A 23,983-nucleotide genomic window follows, 5' to 3' on the forward strand; every position below is an offset into this window, starting at 1 on the left:
CTCGCGAGTCCTGTACATGTTGGATTCTTCAGAAAATATAAGAAGGCTCAATCGGCTCACATGTCCGAGTGACGGCAAAATACTCCATAATCGCATAGTCCAAACAGTAGCCGGCACTCACATCTTCTTAAGAGCTGCTTCACCGATCAGGTAGTATAAAGCGCACAAAAACGGTGGAACACAACCGCAGCAAAGAAATATCCGCTGCGCTCCCAAGGGCAACATGTTTCAGACCTTCATGGACCTTTGTCAAGCCAGACGATGCAGGTCTGTAACATGTTCACTTGGGAGCGCAGCGGATATTTATTTTCTAACTTTTTTTGCTGTTGTGTTCCACCATTGTTTACACCTTTTTTGCTCTACTGGATCAATAAAGCAATTCTTTTAAGAAGATATGAGTGCCAGCTATCATTTGGACTGTGGATGTTGTATTATTTGCACATTGTGTTTGTAGCTCACGATTGACCTGGAAAAAGAGAAAAATCTCTAAACTTGTGCGCCGAACTTTGCAAGCGTCACCTTTAGTCCCCAAACGGCCATGGCACTTGTTATTTTAACACATTTTGGTTATGCCTTTACCTGCAAAAAACAAAAAAAAATTCCTATATTGGTGTATGTATTTCTTATACCATGTCCTATGAGGAACGGATACAGGATTTGGGAATGTTTAGCTTGCAAAAAAGATGATTGAGAGGAGACTTAATAGCCCTTCAGATATTTGTTGACAGCTGTCACATTGTAGAAGGATCATCATTATTCTCATTTGCACAAGGATAGTCTAGAAACAATGGAATGAAACTGAATGGGAGGAGACGGATTAGATATTAGAAAAAACTTTTTGACAGAGTGATAAATGAGTGGAAAAGGCTGCCACGAGAGGTGGTGAGTTCTCCTTCAATGGAAGTCTTCAAGCAGACGCTGGACAGAAATCTGTCTGAGATGGTTTAGTGAGTCCTGCAATGAGCAGGGGGTTGGAATTAATGACCCCGGAGCTCTCTTCCAACTCTAACATTCTTTGATTCTATGACTTAATCCGTTGCTGGGTTATTGTGGCTTTAATCTTGACCAAGTGAAGGTCTAAAGCTTTATCTCCAAAAAAAAATGGTCTGTAAGGCTGTTTTCACATTTGCGTTAAAACAACGCTGCGCCCTGCGTCGTTAAGCCCCGCCCCGAGCCGGCTCCCTGCCCGCCCCATCCGGGATCTCCGCCTACTTTCGCATTTGCACGCATGCGATCGGCGCACCCTATCTTTAGCATAGGGTGCGCAGATCATGCGCTGCCAGTGTGAAAGTAGCGTGCTGCGCACTTTTGACGGTGCGCCGTGCGCGCCGAAATGCAACATGCTGCATTTCGGCGCGCACGGCGCACCGTCAAAAGTGCGCAGCACGCTACTTTCACACTGGCAGCGCATGATCTGCGCACCCTATGCTAAAGATAGGGTGCGCCGATCGCATGCGTGCAAATGCGAAAGTAGGCGGTGATCCCGGATGGGGCGGGCAGGGAGCCGGCTCGGGGCGGGGCTTAACGACGCAGGGCGCAGCGTTGTTTTAACGCAAATGTGAAACCAGCCTGAGGCCGGTTTCACATTTGCGTTAAAGGCCGCAGCGTTTGCCTCCGCACGGCCGCCGCTAAGCCCCACCCCCTGCCGCGCCTCCGCCGGTAGCTCTGCCTCCGGGCGCATGATGCTGCATGCGTCATGCGTCCCCTATCTTTATCAATGAGGACGCAGGCCATGCGTTTTTGCAGCGCCTGCGTCCTTTTGACGGTGCGCCGACCAGCGCCAAACGCAACCTGTTGCAATTTGGTTGCGCTCGGCGCACCATCAAAAGGACGCAGGTGCCGCCAAACGCATACTGCGCACGGCCTGTGTCCTCAGTGATAAAGATAGGGGACGCATGCAGCGTCATGCGCCATGAGGCGGAGCTACCGGTGGAGGCGCGGCAGGGGCGGGGCTTAACGGCGGCCGTGCGCAGGCTGACACTGCGGCCTTTAACGCAAATGTGAAACCGGCCTTAGTCTGTATCCTACTATATAGGTATTAGAGTTGGTGCGAAAATATCCATTGGCAATGTCTGTGGCTGAATCACAGTAGCCGGAGTACCGTCTCTTACCCGCCGGCATACCTTGCCATTCTTTTCGTTAGCCAGCCTGACATGACTTCACATGTGCGATGGTTTGGCACCAGGCCGGCTAATAGAAAAGAGCCACGGATACCAGCAAGTAAGAGACGTTCCTCCAGTGGTAACAGATCAGACGTGGCCAGTGGAAAGGGACCTGCATATAGAAATAGGGTCTTCTAGGTAATCCTTAGGCTTCGTCACCTATAGGTTAGCTTTTATGTGGTTTTCCACATAGGGCCCATCTTTCGGGCCCTTTATTGTATATGGTGTAACCTCTCTTCAGAGGTGTGCAGTAATGCCATGTATTATTTACCCGTCTGGAATGTAAATGTGGCCGGCTGATGTATGGATATTAATGTTATTTCTATGGAGCCTGGAGATGTAAGTGTATGGAGGAATGATGATGGCGGCGTGCACGCCGTAGCGCTCTACCATTAATTACCGCACAACTCCAGGGACCTGCCGCAGCATATCCTGTCAGATATCCTTGAACCTAGGGACGCCCTATGGATTTCTAAATCTGACACCAAGACATTATATGTTGTGATATAAAGCTTCCAGAGCTTGTGATTTATTACATTGATTGAGCTTTGTAAAGCCGCGTGATGGCTTCTGGATAGCGTGCGCCATTGGAACGTCCTTCAGTCATTTTTCATATTTTATTGATTTTTATGCGTCTCCCTTTAAATGTCACCAGATTCACCTTTGTGTACGGGAAGGTCTTAAAGGGGTTAATCCCGCAATATCAGTCATAGTTTCATGACTCAAAGTCCTAAAAAAAAAAAACAGCTTGTCAAATGCAATCAACTTCCAAAAACGCTCGCTGCTCTCGATATCACCGCCTGAAAATCTACACGTTTCTCTGATTGCCCGCGGATACGTCCTGTAGTTAATGAAAGGTCGCACATGCTCAGTACACGCTGCTGTGAAAGGAGGTAAAACTAGCCGCCTCTGATTGTGCTTCCCAGCCGTAAGCTTAGAAGTAGCAGCCACTAAACCACTAATGATTTTTCTCATTAAAGGCGTGCATATTTCAGTCCATGTCCACTATAATGGCCGCCTCCTACCCTTCAACACAATATAAATACACCTGGGTCATGGCTGATGGGAAAACTTTGTCTTTGTTGCCCGCAGCATCCAATCACAGCTCAGCTTTCATTTTTGAAATTACTCTGGTGAATTGAAAGCTGTGCTGTGATTGGTTGCTATGGGCAAGAAACAGCTAGGAGAGCGCACACCAGGGCTGTGGAGTCGGTAAGCCAAACCTGCGACTCCGACTCCTCAATTTCCCTTACACCGACTCCAACTCCGACTCCCACACATATTGCTTATATTTAAGTGAAAAATTTATTGTAGTACAATGTGAACCTCAGACATTTAATCATTTTTATGATCCAATAATCAAGATATTTAGATAGAACAGAATATATATTGGTGTACTACCCGGTTTTCATTCTTTTTGGTACAGATACGATATGGATAGACAGATATGGATAAATGGATAGATAGAGCAGATTTCTAATCTGCTTTTGCTATTGAGAACATTATCTATGAGCTCAAAAACCTTTCAGGTGATGCAGTTTTTTAAAAAGATGATCAACTTTTGCAGCTGAAAAACGTATCCTCAAAAAACAAAGGAAAAACGCTGTGTGTGAATGTAGCCTTAGATCAGGAATATAACAGCCATTTATAGGACATTTCATAACTTTCCCAAACTCCTATGAAAAAATATTCAGCACATCCTGCATTGAATTACTGTACCCAATTTATTATATATTTTAGGAGTCGGTCCATTTTATACCGACTCCGACTCCACCAAAATGAGCACCGACTCCATGACTCCGACTCCACAGCCCTGGCGCACACAGGGGAAATATATCTATAACACATGTAGAGTTAGTGCACAGGGTGGTGGGGACAGAAAACAATGATTAATATAAATATTAAAAAATTAATAAAAATGAAGTAATAAGTATTGCCATACCGCTGGCTCCACACCTGTTGCTAAGGGAGCCTGGAGGGGAAGCAGGGGGTTGTGGGAAATGTAGTTCAGTGATTTACCCACTTCTTACTGCGCAGACAGATGCCTTTATGGAGAAGTTGGGAGCCAGAAAGAGGAGTAAGAATGTAGCCAGTGAGTATGTGAAGGGTTAATGTAGACAGTCTATTCAGCTACAAGGGGTTTTCAAAAATACATAACTCTAATTGTCCTACAGATATATACTTATCCATTGTTTAGACATTGACAGCTTGACCATTTTCTGTACTGGATCACTGCCATAAATCTGCTGCCCAGTCCATACTGCCTGTATTTTCTGCCTCCTGCTTGTGATGGGCTTCTCCCTATTGGCAGAAAGAGTAGTGTGAAACTTGTGCATAGTTTAGAAATTTCAGATAAATAAGAACTTTTTGGGATCCATTTCTAATTTCTATTCATCTTATCAGGTTTAAGAAGTTCTTACGCGAGTCAGCATAGTCAGCTAGGCCAGGAGCTGCGTTCTACTGTATCCCCCGACCTGCAGATCACCCCTATATACGAGGGGAGGACGTACTACAGTCCGGTGTATCGGAACGCCAACCACGGAACCATCGAGCTGCGCCAGGGCTCACAGACGGCCGTGTACCGCACCGGCTCAGGTGGGTGTACTTTTTTTTTTTTTTTTTTATTTCTAAGATGTAAAAATGAGACTTGTGTGTACAGGTAATGGATTTTAGTCTCTAGAAATACTGGCTTTCCTCTACTAAATGCTCTGTACTTCTATTACAGTCAATTTATTGCTTGAGCAATTCCTTAAAGTAGAAATTATAACCAATTTGCAAGGTATGTAAAAGTAATGCAAGTGGTTAGATAGGCAGGGTAGTCAGACTGGAAAATGTAGCGGGCAGTCAGCAACCGAGAGGGCGGCTTCAAGTAAGGCCGGGTTCAGACAGTTGTATGTCATGGTCCCTATATATGGACCAGAATGCACGGGCTGGCCGCGCGGGTCTCCTGGCACGGGCTGGCCGCGCGGGTCTCCTGGCACGGGCTGGCCGCGCGGGTCTCCTGGCACGGGCTGGCCGCGCGGGTCTCCTGGCACGGACTGTTATTATAAAATCTACGTAAAAAAATACAAAAAATGCATGTGAAATTGCAATAGAAATAGTTATTTGTGGCATTTTTTTTAAAGACAAATCTGCAAAAGCCACGAGTAAGGCTGGTTTCACATTAGCGTTTTTGTGCGCAGCGCATCCGTGCGCTTGCGTCATGCGTACCTATGTTTAACATGGCGTATGCATGGTCTTGCGTTCGTCTGCGTTTTTGTGTGCATGCGTTTTTTCAAGGTGTGCGTCTAGACGCGCCGGACAAAACCTGTTGCATTTTTGGGCCCGCCCAAAGGCGCATGGAATGCGCCAAAACAACGCATTACAGTCTATGGGAATGCGCACGCCTGCGTTTTAAGAGTAAACGTGTAGACACTGGTTTAACACCTAGAGAACGAATGCGCATAAAAAAACACAAACGCATGCAAAAACGCATGATGCGTTTTTGCATGAGTTTCTACTTGCGCATGATGCGCTGTGCACAAAGATGCAAATGTTAAACTAGCCTAACCTGAAAATTTGTTGTACTTCGGACAACAAGGGTGAAATCGATGGTAAAAACCCATGACATAAACTTGACGCGCTGTGATCCTGTAATGCACAGTGGATTTACTGCACCGTGTGAACATACCCTGAAGGTTTTGGGTTAGGCTGGTTGTGCCCACCTGGATATCACAAAAAAGACTCGCTGAGGACCGATGTTGGCTCTCCTGCCTATGACTTGTACAACTTGATCATCAAAAACTAATTTTAGTACTCTTAAAGTGAACCTGTCACCCCCCCAGGCGGGCCACCTTTTGCAGCACTAATGCTGCATTCTGTCAAGGTGGCTCTTTTATTTAGCGTCCCACCGCCGAAATAAACGTTTTTAAAATTGGTCAGACATACCTGATATTTGTCAGAGGGGGCAGGGCTTTCCCCCCTGGACACAGGCGCCTCACATACGTCAGTCATGTCCAGCTTTTGAATTTGGCGCTGCCTCCTCAGCGTTCATTTCTTTTTCTGGTGCCTGCTGCACCGCTGCCCTGCTTAGCCCCGCCCCTACTGGTCACATGGTGCTGATGTCATCACAGGTCCTGCTTGCACCCACTGCTCTGGTGAGCTCTGCCCCTACTGTTCACATGTTGCTGACGTCATCACAGGTCCTGCTGCACCACTGAAAGAATATTACAGCGCAGGTGCAGCGTTCATTTCTTTTTCTTGCACCTGCGCTGTAATATTCTTTCAGTGGTGCAGCAGGACCTGTGATGACGTCAGCACCATGTGACCAGTAGGGGCTGAGCTCACCAGAGCAGTGGGTGCAAGCAGGACCTGTGATGACGTCAGCACCATGTGACCAGTAGGGGAGGAGCTAAGCAGGGCAGCGGTGCAGCAGGCACGAGAAGAAATGAACGCTGAGGAGGCGGCGCCAAATTCAAAAGCTGGACATGACTGACATGTGTGAGGCGTCTCTGTCAGAGGGGGAAAGCCCTACCCCCCTGACAAATATCAGGTATCTCTGACCAATTTTAAAAACGATTATTTAGGCGGTGGAAGGGGACGCTAAATAAGAGAGCCACCTTGACAGAATGCAGCATTAGTGGTGCACAAGGTGGCTCTTTTACTTAAAAACGCCTGCAGGGGGTGACAAAGGGTCCACTTACTGACCCAGTTGATTCCCTTAAATTGCATCTTTTACATCTCTTGGACAGTCTGGTGTAGTAAAAACAAGTAAGAGAATTCCTGAGCTTTTTTTCAAATACAACTCTTTGTTCTGTTCCTCTGTGATTCCTCCTGGAAATTCATGAATAAATTGACAGCTAGAGGCGTGTCTCTGGACACTGACCTTGTCCAATCAGTGTTCACTGCAGTGACACACCCCCAACTGGTCACACCCATTTATCAATTTATGCATGCTTTTCCAGGAGTAGCAACTGAGGAACAGCATAATTGTAATGGAAAAAATACCCCAGAATTGATATTTTACATGCGTACAAGTATTTACAGGTCCCATTTAACACTATAAAGTAATGGAGTGTCCTAGAGAAATAAATTAAGGAGAATATTCTGCTTTTATAAAGTTTTCTCCCCGAGGAGATGAATTAATCAGTGATCGCCAGGCTTGTTTTGGGCTCTATAAAGCCCCTCTGTCTGTACCTCGTGGCAGTGATGGAGGCTGCGGAGTCGTCCGCAGGATGATGAATGTGCTGTATACATGAGATGTGACCATGTTACTCCGCACAAAAGTCATTTGTACTGGACCTTTTGTATCAGACAATTACCGGCGGGGCCACTGAATCAGCCGGCTCTGATTAAATGAGCGCCCCGCTGTAAATGATTTAAACTAATGGTTTGATGGACGCGCGTACAATACAGTGTTGACAGGCCTCCCCGACGTCCTGAAGACTCTTACAGGAATGGCCAACTAACCGAACTTTCCGAGAACTTGGAATTTTCCACTTCAGTATTGCTGGAGTCAGGGAATCCGCCTCATTACTGCAGTAATTAAAGTCTGGACGCCAATTAGTAACATGCAGGATATTGATGATTTCAGGCTTAAAGGGACGCTGCTATAAAAAATACAGCAGAGCGAGAGCGCCATTATTACAATACAGCAAACCCTTAAGAATGCACAGTCTCCATTATCCGCCAACATGGCCCTGATCACCCAACCAGCGAGCTAAGCGCTCAGTCATTGGGTGATCAGATCGTATGTACAGGCGTAAGAAGTCATCATTGTCCGTCACCCCATGTAAGCAGGCGATGTACTGCCTATAACGTGACGCTGTACAGGGACAGAACACTCGTCTTTATGTTCTATCTTCTCTGCACAGTATTTGTCAGCCGGTGTAAAGGAGGCCATACACAAGTGTCAATCAACGGTAGTTAAAGGGGTTGTCCAAACTTGGGGTTCAAGTCAGCAGTCACTCTCTGTGTTTGCAGATTTGTGAATTCTCACAGGATTCTCCATTGCCAGCAGCTCGGGCGCGTGACTGAAAGCTTGGTATTGGCATACATGCGACCACATGCTGACTAGTCGTACGCGACCTCACTCAATGCAAGTGAATTGAGCGAGGTTGGATGCGTCTCATCAGAATGTGGCCAGAAGTGTGCAAATCTCATACTTTCGGTCTCATGAACGTCCACTGCCGGCGACGGAAAATCCTTACAGTGCGTTCTGTGATTATTCACAATTTTGCAGTCACATAGAGCGACGGCAGACTTTGGCCCCAAGCCTGGACAGCCCCTTTAACTTTACACCAGGTGGTTCACACAGCCGTGTTTCTCGGCCCATATGTAGCCCACAATGCATGGACTGACTGTAGGTCTCCTCACCCAAACTTACAGCCTTGGGGCCGTTCAGACGTCCGTGATTTTTCTCGCATGCAGAAATCAGTACCAGTTTTTTCATGGTTTTTAATCAGAATTTGGTGTCAGTTTTTACCATTACTGTTACGTCAATTTTTCTCGTATGAAGGAAAAACAGAACTGAAGTTTCTCCGGCTTCTTCTAGCAAACAGATTGCGTCTGAGTGCTGTCCGATTTTTTTTTTTTTTTTTTTTTTTTTATGGACCCCTAGACTTGGTGAATTTCATCCATGACTCGGATCCTAATCAGACATGTCTTTGTCTTTTGATGCAGACCACTTAGTTGGAAAATACACAGACATGTGAACCCTAAAGAGTCTGTCAACACAAAATACCTGTTCAAACTAGGCAGAGGCGACGGTGCACCCTTGGTGTGGCCAAACAGCTCAGTGCACCTTCCCACCGGCTTGTTTTCCATCTATCTCCACCCTTCTCTCCCTTGATTTGACAGCTCTGGATTTGTTTTAACTTAAATGGATGTATTTGGGCCTAATTATCATTTTTGAAATTTGGGGTTCGTCAGAAATATTGCTCTGTTTGGCTTTTATTAGCTCTTTGGTTCCCTGCACATACAACTTTGATGTGGTCATAATTCGGCTGCAAAGAGCTCAGAAATATAAAAAATCACAAACCCTTCCTTCAGATTGAGCTCTGTCTAATCCTCAGTAACCTCCTTCTGCAGCTGCCAGTGAAACAAGGAGGTTAAAGAAAATCAACAGTGCAACATTTTTAATAAAACCTAATTGCCAAAATTATTTTTTATCCCCAATTACATGTATTTAAGGCAATAAGTCAGCATGTTTTTGCTATGTAATCTGAGACCAGCACTATGTAGGGGCAGACACCCTGATTCCAGTGATGTGTCACTGGAATGCTTGGTGCAGTTTTAATAGAATCCCTGTTTTCTATGCTGTAAATGTAGCCGTGCTCAAATGCTGAGCTGTGTATAACTCCTCCCACACCCCTGATTGGCAGCTTCTTGTGTACACTGTGTACAACCTGCCAATCAGTGGTGGCGGTGCAGTTACACAGTATCTATACTGCTGTGCACGTGAGACCTAGTCCTCTAGTGATAATCTCCTGCTGATTGTATTAAAACTACAGCACACAGCTTAATAAGTGACAGATCCTTGGAATCTGGCTCTCTTGTTCTATATGATACTTCTCTCTGATTAAATGGCAAAAACCTGCTGGCAGATTCCCTTTAACTAGGAAAAAAAGTCTCCAAAAGTGGACAAGCCCTGAATAATCTGCAGTTAATATTTCCTGCCCGATTTCTCAGGAAACCTTCAGAGTGCGACGTCCCCGATCACTACGACCTTGTGCACATGATGGATTATTACCTGCACGGATGTGAAATATTGCAGGACCACGATGAGATTGTCTTTCCGGTGTGGCCTAATATAATGATCTCATCTCTCTTCGATATATATTTATTCCCTTTCCTCTCTTGCTCTTCGGTTATGACCCGATCTCTCGTTCTAAGGGGTCTCCTCTAAATCCCCCTCCTTTCTTCCAACGCCTTCACAGCCCTGCAGTTTATAATAAGAGAAAAGTCGCTTTTAGTTTTTACTGCATAATAAAATGGTGAAATAAAATCTCCTCCGCTGAACAGCTCCACTTTAATAATGTGCGGAGTTATAGTGACGGAGCTCAGATCTGACACCACTATTAAAAGAATAAAGGCCGCTCTTCTCCTCTGCGTGCTGATCCCTGACCGCTCTCCGCGCCCGGACTCCACAAATGGCTCCTTCTGGCAACCCAGTCAATTTCATAACTTGTCAGAGACGGCTCTCCCATTAGCTTCAACGACCTCATGCAAATAACCTTCCCTATTAAACATCCATTAGGTGTGATGGTGTGGCGCTCCTGTCGATTTCGAGCAGGAGTGCCGGATCATAATGCGATGTTCTATTACAGTCTACAGGCCGTAATATATGGCTGTCAGGCCGCCATTACAAGTGTCTCCTGAGGATAATATGGCCTTTTAACCTCACCGAGACACGGCCTTTATTTATTAGAAGCTGCGGGAAGCGCACGGGGCCCAGCATCATCCAAGGCCACCGCAGCGAAGAGCGTAAATGGAGCAACTAATCAGGACACAGCTTCATTGTCCTGTATAATTAAAAGTAACATTATGATTGGTTGATACTACCCATTTCTATCTGTTTGGAGCCTTAGACATTTTTTTATTTATTTTTTTACATTTTTGAATTACAAATTTTGTTTCCCAAATGCATCAGGCTTGTTTAAATGTTCTTTTGCATACTTCTGACTCTGAATTGTATGATGAGGACGCAGGAGAGGTTTTCTTCTGATGATTCTTCATTGAAGGCCATATACAAATATTGCCTTCGTGGAACTCATCAGAAGAAAACCTCCCCTGCGTCCTCACCATACAATTCAGAGTCAGAAGTATGCAAAAGAACATCTAAACAAGCCTGATACATTTGGGAAACAAGTCCTGTTTGGAGCCTTAGACATTTTTATTTATTTTTTTACATTTTTGAATTACAATTTGAGGGAATTTTTTTTTCATACATTTTTATTTTTGTAAGTTTGGGTTTTCAAGTGGCATTTGTAGGACAGTGGGGTGTTGGGTTGCACGCAGATTACCACGCTTTTGCATTTTTTTGCAAAGCGAGTGTCGGCTCCAAGTTTTTAGGCTAAGGCCAAATGGAGAAACCATAATGCATCTATGATGTTGCCAAAAATGACAGGTCTTTATTAACTGGACTTCTTGCCCTGGGCACCATCACTCCATGTTCACACAGGCGGAAACGTTGCTTTGTTTAAGCTACAAATTTCTGCACGAAAATACACAGCCGCAATCTGCACAGATTATTTGCACTTTTGCTGTTTTTGGTTTTTAGGCCTTTTATTTGTGCAGATTTGTTGCAACGTTTTTTAAATGTGTTTTTTAGCCTTGAAACGCTGGTCTTCTGCATTTAACACAATTTTTTTCATACCTGCATTTAGGCTATAGGGGGAGAAAAACTCACAACAAAAAAAAAACAGTTTAAGGCTCTGTGCACACGGTGCGTATTCTGCTGCGGATCCGCAGCGGATTTGGCCCTGCGGATTCGCAGCAGAACTGCATGTGATGTACAGTAGCATTATAGCCTATGTAAAATAAAATCCACTGTGCACATGGTGCGTTTTTTTCCGCGCGGATTTGGTGCGGAATGAAAACTGCAGCATGTGACTTTTTTGTGCGGTTTTTCTCCAGGTTTCCCTCTGCTCTATTCTAGAAAACCGCAGGGGAAAATCGCACAAAAACTGAACTAAAACTGCACTAAAACCGCACAAAAAATGCACTAAATCCGCAGGAAAAATGCAGGTCATTTGACCTGCGGATTTAGTGAATTCTGCACGGAAAATTCCTAAACAGAATACGCACCGTGTGCGCCTTACAGGGTCGTTAGACGCACAGTGGTCCTGAGTTTTTAGGAAATTGGGTGCACGTCGCTTGAACTGTGAATCGCAGCAGATTTTCTTAAAGCAGCATAGAAAATGCATAGTCTATGCTACCCCTACTTTTTTCTTTTTCTTTATATGATCCTTTTTATTTTATCATTTTACACTTATGGATATTAAACATCGGCATGTAAAAGTTTGGGCTTCCCTGGTCAAAATAGCTATAGTGAACAGTTAAGCAAGTTGAAGATGAAATGATCTCAAAAGGCCTAAAGTTAAAAATGACACATTTCCTATGTATTTTAAGGCAAAAAAAATACTGTCATTTTTCACAATTTAAAAATTACAGAAAGGAAAGTGGGCAGATGCAAAAGTTTGCGCATCCTGCATGGATGGTACCTCGTTGCACCCCCCTTTTGCGAGTATCACAGCTTGTAAATGATTTTTGTAGCCAGACAAGAGACCATCAATTCTTAGTTGAGGGATTTCCTTCCATTCTTCCTTGGAAAATTCCTCCAGTTCTGTGAGATTCCTGGGTCGTCTTGCATCCTCTGCTATTTTGAGGTTTAGCGACAGATTTTCAATGATGTTCAGATCAGGAGACTGTGAGGGCCATTGTGAACCCTTTAGCTTGAGCTTTTTGAGGTCGTCTATTGTGGATTTTGACGTGTGTTTAGGATCATTATCCATTTGTGATGCCATCCTGTTTTCAACTAAAGCTTTTTTTTTTAACAAATTGTTTTACGTTTGCATAAAGATCTTGTTGAAATTTCATTGAATCCATTCTTTCCTCAACCCGTGAAATGTTCCCTGCACCATTGGCTGTAACACAACTCCAAAGCATGACTGATCCACCCCCATGCTTAATGGCAAGATGGTCTTTTCCTAAAGTTCTGTTCCCTGTTTTCTCCACACATACCTTTTGATAATTGTGGCCAAAGAGTTCTATTTTAACCTCATGGGTCCACAGGACTTGTTTCCCAAATGCATCAGGTTTGCTTAGATGTTCTTTTGCGTACTTCTGACTCTGAATTGTATGGTGAGGATGCAGGAGAGGTTCTTCTGATGATTCTTCCTTGAAGGCCATATACAAATATGGCCTTCATGGAAGTGTCATCAGAAGAAAACCTCTCCTGCATCCTCACCATACAAATCAGAGTTAGAAGTATTCAGGTGTCTCTGAACAGTAGAACAATGTACCACAACTCCAGAGTCTGATAAATCTTTCTGAAGGTCTTTTCAGTCAAGCGGAGGTTCTTATTTGCCTCTCTAACAATTCTATGAGCAGCTCTCACTGAAAGTTTGCTTAGTCTTCCAAACCTTATCTTGACCTCCTGATAACTGCCATTTCTTAATCACATTTTGAACTGAGGAAAGAGCAACTTGAAAATGCTTTATCTTCTTATAGCCTTCTCCTGCTTTGTGAGCCTCCACCATTTTCATTTTCAGAGTGCTAGGCAGCTGCTTAGAAGAACCCATGGCTGCTGTTTTTCGGCACAAGGTAAATGGAGGCTGGGTTTTTATAAAGCTGGGAAATTTGCATCACTTGGCCTTTCCGAACCATGATAGTGAACAAGCTATAACCCTAACAGGCTAATTAAGGTCTGATACCTAGTTCAATCTTACCTGACCACACATATCTCCAAGGGTGTCCAAACTTTTGCAACAGTCCGTTTTCCTTTTTTGTAATTTTAAATGTAAAAAATAGCAATATATATTTTACAGAGGAAATGTGTCATATTTAACTTTAGCCCTTTTAGAGATCATTTTGTCTTCAACTTGATTAACTGTTAACAATAACAGTAATTCAGACCAGGGGTGCCCAAACTTTTACATGCCACTATATATCTATTGCATTGGTCTGCAGCCTGTGAATCTCCAGTTATATAAATGGGTTGTTCAATAAAAACAAGTTATTACCTATTTACATAATTGGTGGTAATTTACTGATGGGTGGGGGTCCAACTGCTGAGACCCATACCGATGATGGGTATCGGGATAATGGAAGGGGCAGGACGGATTCCCAAACTCCGCCCCATTCATACTCTATGGGGCTGCCGGAAAAAGCCAAGTGCAGCGCTCAGCAGTCCTGTAGAATGGAACGACTGTCAATCCACAGATCGGCCATCACTGGTATATAGTGGATGGACTCAAAATTGTATTACAGAGCGTAGCCTAAGTAACCAGTCGACAGAAAAAAAAATGAAATAAAAAAAATGTGTTCTTACTGTTGAAGTTCCTGTTCCTATATGACAACACTTACTGCTTGTGAGCTCGGCTAACTCCGCGCCATCATACAAACCTCCAATCAGTCATACTCCGGCTTTCTTGTTTCTTGTCTAGATAATATAAAATAAAAGGAAAAAAAAAGTTTAGTTTTTGTGTCTAAAGTGTAGCGCCGTCCTAAAAAGACAAAGCCTTCTTTGTTGGATCAGGTAGATTATAAGCCATGGGAGCAGTGAAGCCCCCGACTTGTGATGTATAGACCCGGAAGACAGAGGTAAACTCCGCTCCACCGGTCACAGCGGGAAGAACATGGGTTTAACGTCTCATCCTGTACTCTAATAACATAACGGGAGTGACTTGTTATGTGTCCGTGTGCATGATGTGAATCACTGGTTACATCGCTTTAATATTTAATTGTACTCTATCTACATGGTGTCAGACAGATGCTTGGCTCCAGCCGGCGTCACAAGCTGCCGGGTGTACTTATGTCTGTATGTTACAAACAGGTTGTAGTGTTATTTTGGCAAAAAAAGGATTAATTTGTGGTCACAGATCTCATCGTTGGCGGTCCCATCTCTTAATGTGATTGCAGTTTATGATCACTTGGGGTCCACCTTTGAGACCCTCACCAATCACAGGATTAAAGGGGCAATGGCAGCTTCCCAGTCTCATCAATTTTCTCTGTCTTCATGGAGATCTGAGTAAAGCACCTTTCATAAAAAAGCACACATCATCCATAGACGGGCTCGGACTGGCCCACCGGAGAAACGGAGAATCCTCGGGTGGGCCCCTATGGAAGAGTAAGCCACTTACCCCCAATGTGAGCAGACTTTGGCCAATACATTAGTGCACTATGTACAGACACCCCCACTGTCCATACTTATAGAAACATACAGGCCATTAACACCCAGAAACTTATGAAGAACTTGCAGTCTTTATTGGCCCCTGTCTCCTCTCTCTCATGTCCTGATTCTGCATTGAAGCATTACAATGAAACACTTCAAAGTGCCCTGGATGAATTTGCACCTCCTATACATAGAACACCACAACACAGACGGCGACAACCCTGGCACACGGTGCAAACACGTTTCCTGCAGCGGTGCTCCAGGGGCGCCGAACGTCTGTGGAGAAAATCCAATCTACACGAAGATTTCATCCATTATAAGTTTATGCTTGGAACATGCAACACTGCCCTTCACCTCTCCAAACTTATTTCAACACCCTCATCACCTCACTGTCCAATAATCCGAAACGTCCCTTTGACACTTTTCATTCTCTACTCAACCCGAGAGTACAGGCCCCTACCACGGAGCTCCGAGCTGACGATCTGGCCAATTACTTCAAAGAAAAAATTGACCAGATCCAACAGGAAATTATCTCCCAATCACCTCATACCATGCACTGTCCTCCCTCCCCCACTGCATCTAGCTCACTCTCTGACTTTGAACCAGTCACAGAGGAAGAAGTAAGCAGGCTCCCTTACATCTTCTCGCCCAACCACTTGCACCAGTGACCCATTTCCGTCACATCTCCTCCAGTCCCTTTCCACTGCTGTCACCCCTCACCTAACTAAAATATTTAACCTCTCCCTCTCTTCTGGTATCTTTCCCTCCTCATTTAAGCATGCCATCATACATCCACTACTTAAAAAACCATCCCTCGACCAAAACTGTGCCGCTAACTATAGACCTGTCTCTAATCTTCCCTTCATCTCTAAACACCTGGAACGCCTGGTTCACTCCCGCCTTATCCGCTATCTCTTTGATAACTCTCTTCTCGACCCTCTCCAATCCGGTTTCCGCTCTTTACACTCTATTTAAACTGCCCTCATTAAAGTCTCTAATGATCTACTAACAGCTAAATCAAATGGTCATTACTCCATGCTAATTCTCTTGGATCTCTCTGCAGCATTCGACACTGTGGATCATCAGCTCCTCCTCACTATGCTCCTTTCCATTGGCCTCAAGGACACCGTTCTCTCCTGGTTCTCCTCCTATCTCTCTGACCGCTCCTTTACTGTATCTTTTGCTGGTCCTCCTCCTCTCATCTTCCCCTTACTGTTGGGGTTCCTCAAGGATCAGTCCTAGGCCCCCTCCTCTTCTCCTTGTACACTGCCCCTATTGGTCAAACAATCAGTAGATTTGGTTTCCAGTACCATCTCTATGCTGATGACACCCAATTATACGCTTCTTCTCCTGACATCACGCCAGCCTTTCTAGAAAACACCGGCGATTGTCTAAACGCTGTGTCTAATATCATGTCCTCACTATATATGAAACTGAACCTGTCAAAGACTGAACTTCTTGTGTTTCCTCCCTCTATTAATGTACCTATACCCGACATTGCCATTTCTGTGTGTGGTTCCACTATTACTCCCCAGCAACATGCCCGCTGTCTTGGGGTCATACTTGACTCTGAGCTTTCCTTTGCCCCCCACATTCGATCACTGGCTCGCTCTTGTCATCTGCAACTCAAAAACATTTCTAGAATTCGACCTTTTCTTACTTTTGACTCTGCAAAAACTCTTACTGTTTCTCTTATTCATTCTCGTCTCGACTATTGTAATTCTCTTCTAATCGGTCTCCCTCTTACCAAACTCTCCCCTCTCCAATCTGTCTTGAATGCTGCAGCCAGGATCATATTCCTCACCAATCGTTACACCGATGCCTCTACCTTGTGCCAGTCATTACACTGGTTACCCATCCACTCCAGAATTCAGTATAAACTTATTACCCTCACCCACAAAGCCCTCCATGGCTCAGCACCACCCTACATCTCCTCCCTTGTTTCAGTATACCACCCTACCCACGCCCTCCGTTCTGCTGATGACCTGAGGTTAGCATCCTCAATAATCAGAACCTCCCACTCCCGTCTCCAAGACAATACACGTGCAGTGCCAATTCTTTGGAATGCACTTCCCAGGTCAATACGATTAGTCCCCAATCCCCACAAGTTTAAGAGTGCCCTGAAAACGCATTTATTCAGACTGGCCTACCGCCTCAACACATTAACCTAATCTATCCCTGTGTGACACAGCCAAAAGTTTTACCATAACCAGGTTCCCCGCATCATGTTCCCACATGCTTTATGCATCCATTAGCCCTCTGTGTCTGTACTGTTACACACTTAACATTATGGCTGGTCCATACAATCAGGGCAATTGTTACCTCCCACCTTTCGTGTCTACCTCTTTCCTCATAGACTGTAAGCTTGCGAGCAGGGCCCTTGTTCCTCTTGGTATTTGTTATAATCTATGTGATTATTGTTATCCTGTAATGTCTATTGTCTGTACAAGTCCCCTCTGAAATGTAAAGTGCTGCGGAATATGTCGGCGCTATAGAAATAAAATTTATTATTATATTATTACAGACTAAAAACAGTGGCCCCCCTAATTCAGTGCTACGGGTGGGCCCTTGCTACCCTAGTTTGCCACGGTCCATAGTACCCATGCTTGTTATGGCAGAATGCCATAGGTGTCATACACCGATGGGGACGGAGCACCTGCCTGACACCATGACATACATTGTTTATCCACCTGTTATCCTGCCCCCCAGGCTGTACAGCTGCATGTTGTCATACCCGTTGATAAGGGTCTCCTTTTGTTGTCTCCATCACCCTTGTGCTAATGTCATACTGTGTGTTTTTCGGTAGTGAGGGGCTTAGTTTGGTAACTTTTTATTGGAGGTCCGGCGTGAACTTATCGTTTTATTTTGCTAGGGTCGGGTAATCTACACAGGACATTGAGCCAGCGTAACACACTTGCATACCAAAGAAATAATTATGCTCTCAACACTGCAGCTACCTATGCAGAGCCATACAGATCAATGCCGTACCGGGTATCCGAAGGCAGCTACAACCGGATGCCACACACAGCCCCCGCCGACGATGGGACCACAAGATCGCCATCCATTGACAGCATACAGAAGGATCCCAGGCAAGTAAACGTTGGGTTTTATGTAAAATAAGATGATATCCCATCACTTAAATCAGTGACAATCTGACCATTGACTTTCTGCCAGCACTATAGGTGCTGGAACTTCCTTTCTACGCACTTTCCAGCATGCATTAATCCTGTCCAACGCCTGTTGGAAGAAACTGTTTTGAATTATTTGGACCCATACACAATACTTTCCAGGTGATGTACGGTGGCGTGCGTAACTACACCACCCAGCATCTCATCTCACTAGATATCCACTCAGGTAGGAGTTTGGAATTTTGAAGAACGCTTTCAATTTGTATTTTTTACCCTTAGAATAGGAGAACTGATCCATATTTTGTACTTTTATAAACCATGAATGGAAGTGATTTGTAAAGCGCATTGTTGGCCGATGTGCACAGCTGTTACTGCACCCCGATCGGCTGTCGCCTAGCAAGAGAACAGCGCCACCTGTTGGTTTCATTACAAGACATCACTTAATGTACTTTGCATTATTACAATTTGTGCTGATCCGGCCCAAAATTTGCAACTGTATCTCTGATCATGGGAGCAAAGCTGTTATCCTAGAGGTAGAAAAGGTCCAGCCCTGAGACTGAGTATATGTGTCTCATCGGGGGGCATTTCCCGCAGACGCCACATATAGATCAGTACCCGCTCACCTATGTTTTGCTGCCATGTAGCAGCGGCACAGGCGTTCTTTGGATCCTTGTAGATCTTATATTTAATGCTAATTGTTTTTGATTGTTTGGAAATAAATATTACTAGATTTGTAAACGAAATAAAAAATGTCAGAAATGGAATATATGAAGAAGCGCAGTCTTATTTTACTGAAATTTTAAGGCATCAAGTTATTTTATGTCTATTGCTTTTTATCCACTTTTTGTTTGAACGGTCCCCCAACTATGACCGCAGCGGGTCCAGCCGCCGAGATAGTCAGCAGTCGTTTGCAACACGCGTTTCTTTGTCTAGCTTTACCTGCAGCGCCCCAACAGGAGTAATGGGGCATTACATGTTCTCGACACTAATAGATGAATTATTGACGATATGCCATCACCTCTTGATCGCTGAGAGAAAACCCTGAGGAGGGTCCGCAGAGCCGCTTCACCACTGCATCCCCTCCAGTTTTGCCCATGCTGTGGCAGCGTCCATTTCTAGCGATCGGGTCCGGTTGCAGCTTCCCGCACAGTGACGCGGATGAGAGCGCTGCTCTGCAGGAAAAAATGCAGCACAAATGGTTCCACCCTACAGACTTAGTTTTAGCTCGGGCGACTACCACTACGTCACCATCCCTCCCTTTTATCCGGGCGCGCGGTATAATTGATCATGACACAGCAGCATTTCTGTGTCGCGCCTGTTGGATACGTTGAGCTGGCACAAGCCGCGGGCACACTGGCGGATTACTTTCACGATATGCCAGGGGCCGTCAAGTGTTCTTATCACGTTCCGACAAGGTGCTGGCAAACCTACAGGTATGGAAACCGAGCCAGAACGCTTCCTGTCTGCAGCACAAGACTATGGCTTTCATCTGATGCACGCCGTTAGCCGGTCCTGTCACTTTGCCGGTGGCACTTTGTCTTTATTTTCCCAGTAATCCACCGGTCGGATGACGCAGCCGGCGTTCGTGTTCTTCAGGCATAATATGATTAGCACTAAATAGATTTCTGATATTCGCTGCTGTGAGAGGTTTGCTGGCTCGGCAGATGGAAGTGTACATTTTATGGACGGAGGCAATTTATTACTCATGTTTAATATTAAGTGAGGTCAGAGGCGCCTTGTGGTTTAATTTCCATTACCAATTTCTCCAATCTACCGGGTCGTTTGTACCTGTTCCGAAAGGCTGCGTCTTTCGTATGCACTTACATGTTACGGAATTATAATTTATGGCCAAAAGCTATTTAAAGGGCTCCAATAGAGGAATCCCCAAAACGTCAAGGTAAAAATGAAATTCCACCTTTTCTAATGTATGACCATGACTATGGCTTGAACGTCAAAACGCGTCAGCCCGCCCTAACCTGTGTGTTATGTCAGGCTCCGTTTTTAAAATCAATGTAAGAAAAGTTAAGTTTTTTTATACTTGCTTTTCTTGTTGGAGCATTTCTATTTTTCCTAATTTTTCTAATGTCAGGCCACATCTGGAATAGTGTGTCCAGTTCTGGCTCCACATTTTAAAAAAGACTTTGAATAACTGGATCAGGGTCAGAGAAGAGCGACCAGGATGGTGAGCATACTGTAAACTATGTCCTACAATGAACTGATAAAGGACCTAGCTTGAAAAGAACAGACTTAATAGCTGTGTACAAATATCTGAAAAGATGTCACAGTGTAGAGGGATCATCAATATTCTCACATGGAAGCTTGAGAAGCAACAGAATGAAACTGAAAGGGAGAAGATACAGATTAGGTATTAGAAAAAACTTTTTGACAGTGAGGGTGAACAATGAGTGGAACAGGCTGCCACAAGAGGTGGTGAGTTCTCCTTCAATGGAAGTCTTCAAGCAGAGGCTGGACTGATATCTGTATGAGATGATTTAGTGAACCCTTCTTTGAGCAGGGGGTTGGACCAGATGGCCCAGGAGGTCCCTTTCAACTTTAACGTTCTAGGATTCTACTGTTGCACCCACAGGGTTCATCATTCACCTTTCCCAGCCTCAGGAATGACTGACCTACTGAGGTCAGTAGCCATCTGTTCCCCTGCTTCTGGAAAAGGAGGCTGATTGGACGTTGTAGGTGGCTTTTTTGGCTGCCAAATTAGTTGTCATGTAGATTTTCTAGACTTAACTACAATAAAAGTGAACATGCACGTTAGATAAACTGTGACCGATTTCGGTGGGATCGGACTCCTCTGCTTTATGCGGAGGTGCCCCTCAGGGGTCCTGACTGCTCCTGAGGATGACTGCCATTCTTCCTACCCCGCAGTCAGACTCCTCTAATTTGCGGTCTATCTCTCCTGAAAAAGAACCGACATGCTGAAATATAAAAGCCTGACTCTCGTCTTCCCAAATGATAAGTTGGGGGGAAAAGAAAGATTGGGATGTCAAAATGCCTGATCGTCTTTTCTTAAAGGCTTTGTACACCTTTGACGTCGAGAAAAATAATTTTTGCAAATGTTAGTAGTTAACTTAAAATTACACTAGTTTTCGATCTGTATTCATTGTCACACCCCTTGATGCACAGTTTTCAGTCTGATTCCAGATTCAGATTTTTCCTTTGTGAGAGTGTCTCTCCCAGTAATATAGGCTGGATGGAAGCACTGGGTGCATGTAGAGTACTACCTCCTTCACTTACTGTCATAGATCAGTGTAGCTCCAGTTCAGTACTTCCCCTTCCATGTTAATTCCTCCTTGTCTATGCCTTCTTTTCTCTACCCCATGAGATAATGCCCACTCTTTTCGCTGCAGATCTCTCTACATCCCTTTTACAGCTTAAAAATACTGCTGAATCTAAAAATAATCTGAGCAAATTGATTTCCGTGAGAATTTCGTGAATGGCTGCCGATTGTCACCCGCAGTTTTTTTGTTTTTTTTTCTGCCTTCCTCTGTTAGCTCTTCCTGGCAGTCAGTCTCAAAGCCTTTTCTTACTGTAAATCGCACTGTATATGGATTATTAATTTTTTTTTATTTTTTTTTTTTTTTTTTTTTAAATCAATGCTATTTTGTAGATTGTGAGCCCTCGCGGGCAGGCTCTTCTCTCCTCCTCTACCAGTTGTGACTTGTATCGTTTAAGATTACTGTACTCGTATTTTATTATGTATACCCCTTCTCACATGTAAAGCGCCATGGAATAAATGGCGCTATAGTAATGTAAAGAATAATTTTGAAATTATAACATATTTTCTTGGTTTAGGGAGTTTGCTTGGCGCGATCCCGAACTACCCGAGGTCATCCATATGCTCCAGCATCACTTCCCTTCAGTGCAAGCAAATGCCGCTGCTTACCTTCAACATCTCTGCTTCGGGGACCATAAAATCAAAATTGAGGTAAGATATTAATGTAGATCCCTTCTCATAAAATCAGACATGTCGTGAATGTTGCGCATCGTTTACAGCCTCCGTTTCTGACAGCAAAAATATCACCGATCTTGTCGTCAACGTGATGGAAACCACTATGGATCTGAGACAGACCCCATTACAAGTCAAGGGGGTCCGACACATGTGGATTCTGACTTCGGCTTGAGACTTGGTGCAGATATAAACAGCGCTTCAATGGTCTCGTTCCATGCATGTTAACTAGCTGTCAGTCAAAATCTCTCTCGACCGATGGCTACCTCCTCCATTTCCCTCATACACATGAACGCTGAGTTTGGCTGAGCATTCATGTACTTATAGTAGGGGAGGGGAGAAAGCCTCTGCCAGATATTCCTGGCAGTGGCTCATCTATCGGAAGACCAAAATGAGGTGGTGTTTGAATTCGACAAGCCTGATCCTTCTCAGTAGGAAAAATGGAAATCGGTAGGTTTGGTTGACTTTATAATAAGTCTGTCGGCACAAAATGACTGTTCAAGCCAAGCACAACCTCTTGGTGCATCCTTGACTTGGCAAAACAGTTTAGCCCCTGTGCTTAGATTGAACAGTCATTTGGATGCTAACCATTCAGACCAAGCACAAGCACTGAACTGTTTGATCATGTCAAGGGTGCACCAAGCAGTTGTGCTTGGTTTGAACAGTCATTTTATGCTAACTGATTCCCTTTAATCTAATCTGTGTGGAGCCTAGAAGCAATATAGAAAACTGTTACTTGGAAACCATTGGCATAACTAGAGCCCGATGGGCCCTGGTGCAAAATTCAGACCCCCCCCCCCATCCTGCCCCACATGTTGGTCAGATGTATGGTCTCTTGTAGTGTTCTAAATCCTATGAGCACATACTTGTTGCCCCCTCCAGGTATATATGTCCCTCATCCTGGGCCATGCGTGCCCATCTTATTATGGATTTCCCTCTGCCTGGGCCCTTCCTGGTATTGGTGGTCTCCCGTCCTGGTGTGGAGGTCTCCCATCCCGGCCAAATGAAATATGTGCTGGCATCGGCAGGCTCCCTCCCACACTAGCCCAGTTGAGGTCTCATCCTCTGTGACCGCGATCATTACTCCCCTGCTGGAAACCATCAACAAGCAGGCTAGATGCTGCCAGATTACATAGCTTTTCTTTATAGGTTATAGATCTTTTTTTTTTTTTTCCCCAATAGTCAGCCTCGATTCTGCATCTCAGGGGCTTTGTTTCCTGATCAGTGACCTGCCTGCTGCTAACAGTGACCGATCTTTACAAGAAAACCTGCTTTTAAGATACAAAAGAAAAAAAAAACTGCAAAATCCATCCGCTATAACCTGCATCAATAAATAACAAAACGTTTTCCCTATAGCAATAATTGTGTTTTAAACTCCGGCGAAATTATAGCAATCTTTTCCTCTGTCACAGAATACGAGCCGCATTCAGGCTGCAGAAATGAAACGCTGTTATTTAGGTAGAACCATCTCATCTCTATCACTTGCACTTCGCATGAATTCGGGATTTACACCATCATCTAAAGTGGTTGTATAATCATCGGCGCGCTGCAGATGATCGCTACGAGAGCGCACTGCGCCTGAGCAAGAGAATTTGCTTTTACATCATACTTTTTTCTTTTTTTTTTTACCGGTACAATTAGGAGGAGGTGATGTGATTAAACTGGCATTAACAGTGCAAGCTGTCAATCAAAATGTCAGGGCGTGCATATAGCTGCCGCTCACTGTATACTGCGCAGCGACTGTAATCTCCCTGCTCCGCCTCTAACTGAAAGCCGGCGGCTTCCAAGAGGAATAAAGTTCCTTTTTGTCCCGGTAGTCCCACTTTCAGTAAGGCGGCCGGACAGCACCGTAACCTGA

At 44.6% G+C, this 23,983-nt stretch overlaps 1 protein-coding gene across 6 annotated transcripts in view; it reads left to right on the top strand.

The window, feature by feature from the left end:
- Positions 1-23,983, top strand: part of PKP4 (plakophilin 4) — a 256,389-nt gene that overhangs the window by 180,892 nt on the left and 51,514 nt on the right. For 5 of the 6 annotated variants that reach the window (XM_073545665.1, XM_073545662.1, XM_073545663.1 and 2 more), the window contains 3 exons: positions 4,566-4,757; positions 17,909-18,129; positions 21,976-22,104. In XM_073545665.1, coding sequence (XP_073401766.1) covers positions 4,566-4,757; positions 17,909-18,129; positions 21,976-22,104 — 542 coding nt within the window. The remainder of the gene's footprint in view (positions 1-4,565; positions 4,758-17,908; positions 18,130-21,975; positions 22,105-23,983) is intronic. The other variant, XM_073545664.1, reaches the window with a different exon arrangement.

This window comes from Dendrobates tinctorius, unplaced genomic scaffold, assembly GCF_039654945.1.
Source record: "Dendrobates tinctorius isolate UK_male_01 unplaced genomic scaffold, ASM3965494v1 ptg000143l, whole genome shotgun sequence".
Classification (NCBI taxonomy): Eukaryota; Metazoa; Chordata; class Amphibia; order Anura; family Dendrobatidae; genus Dendrobates; species Dendrobates tinctorius.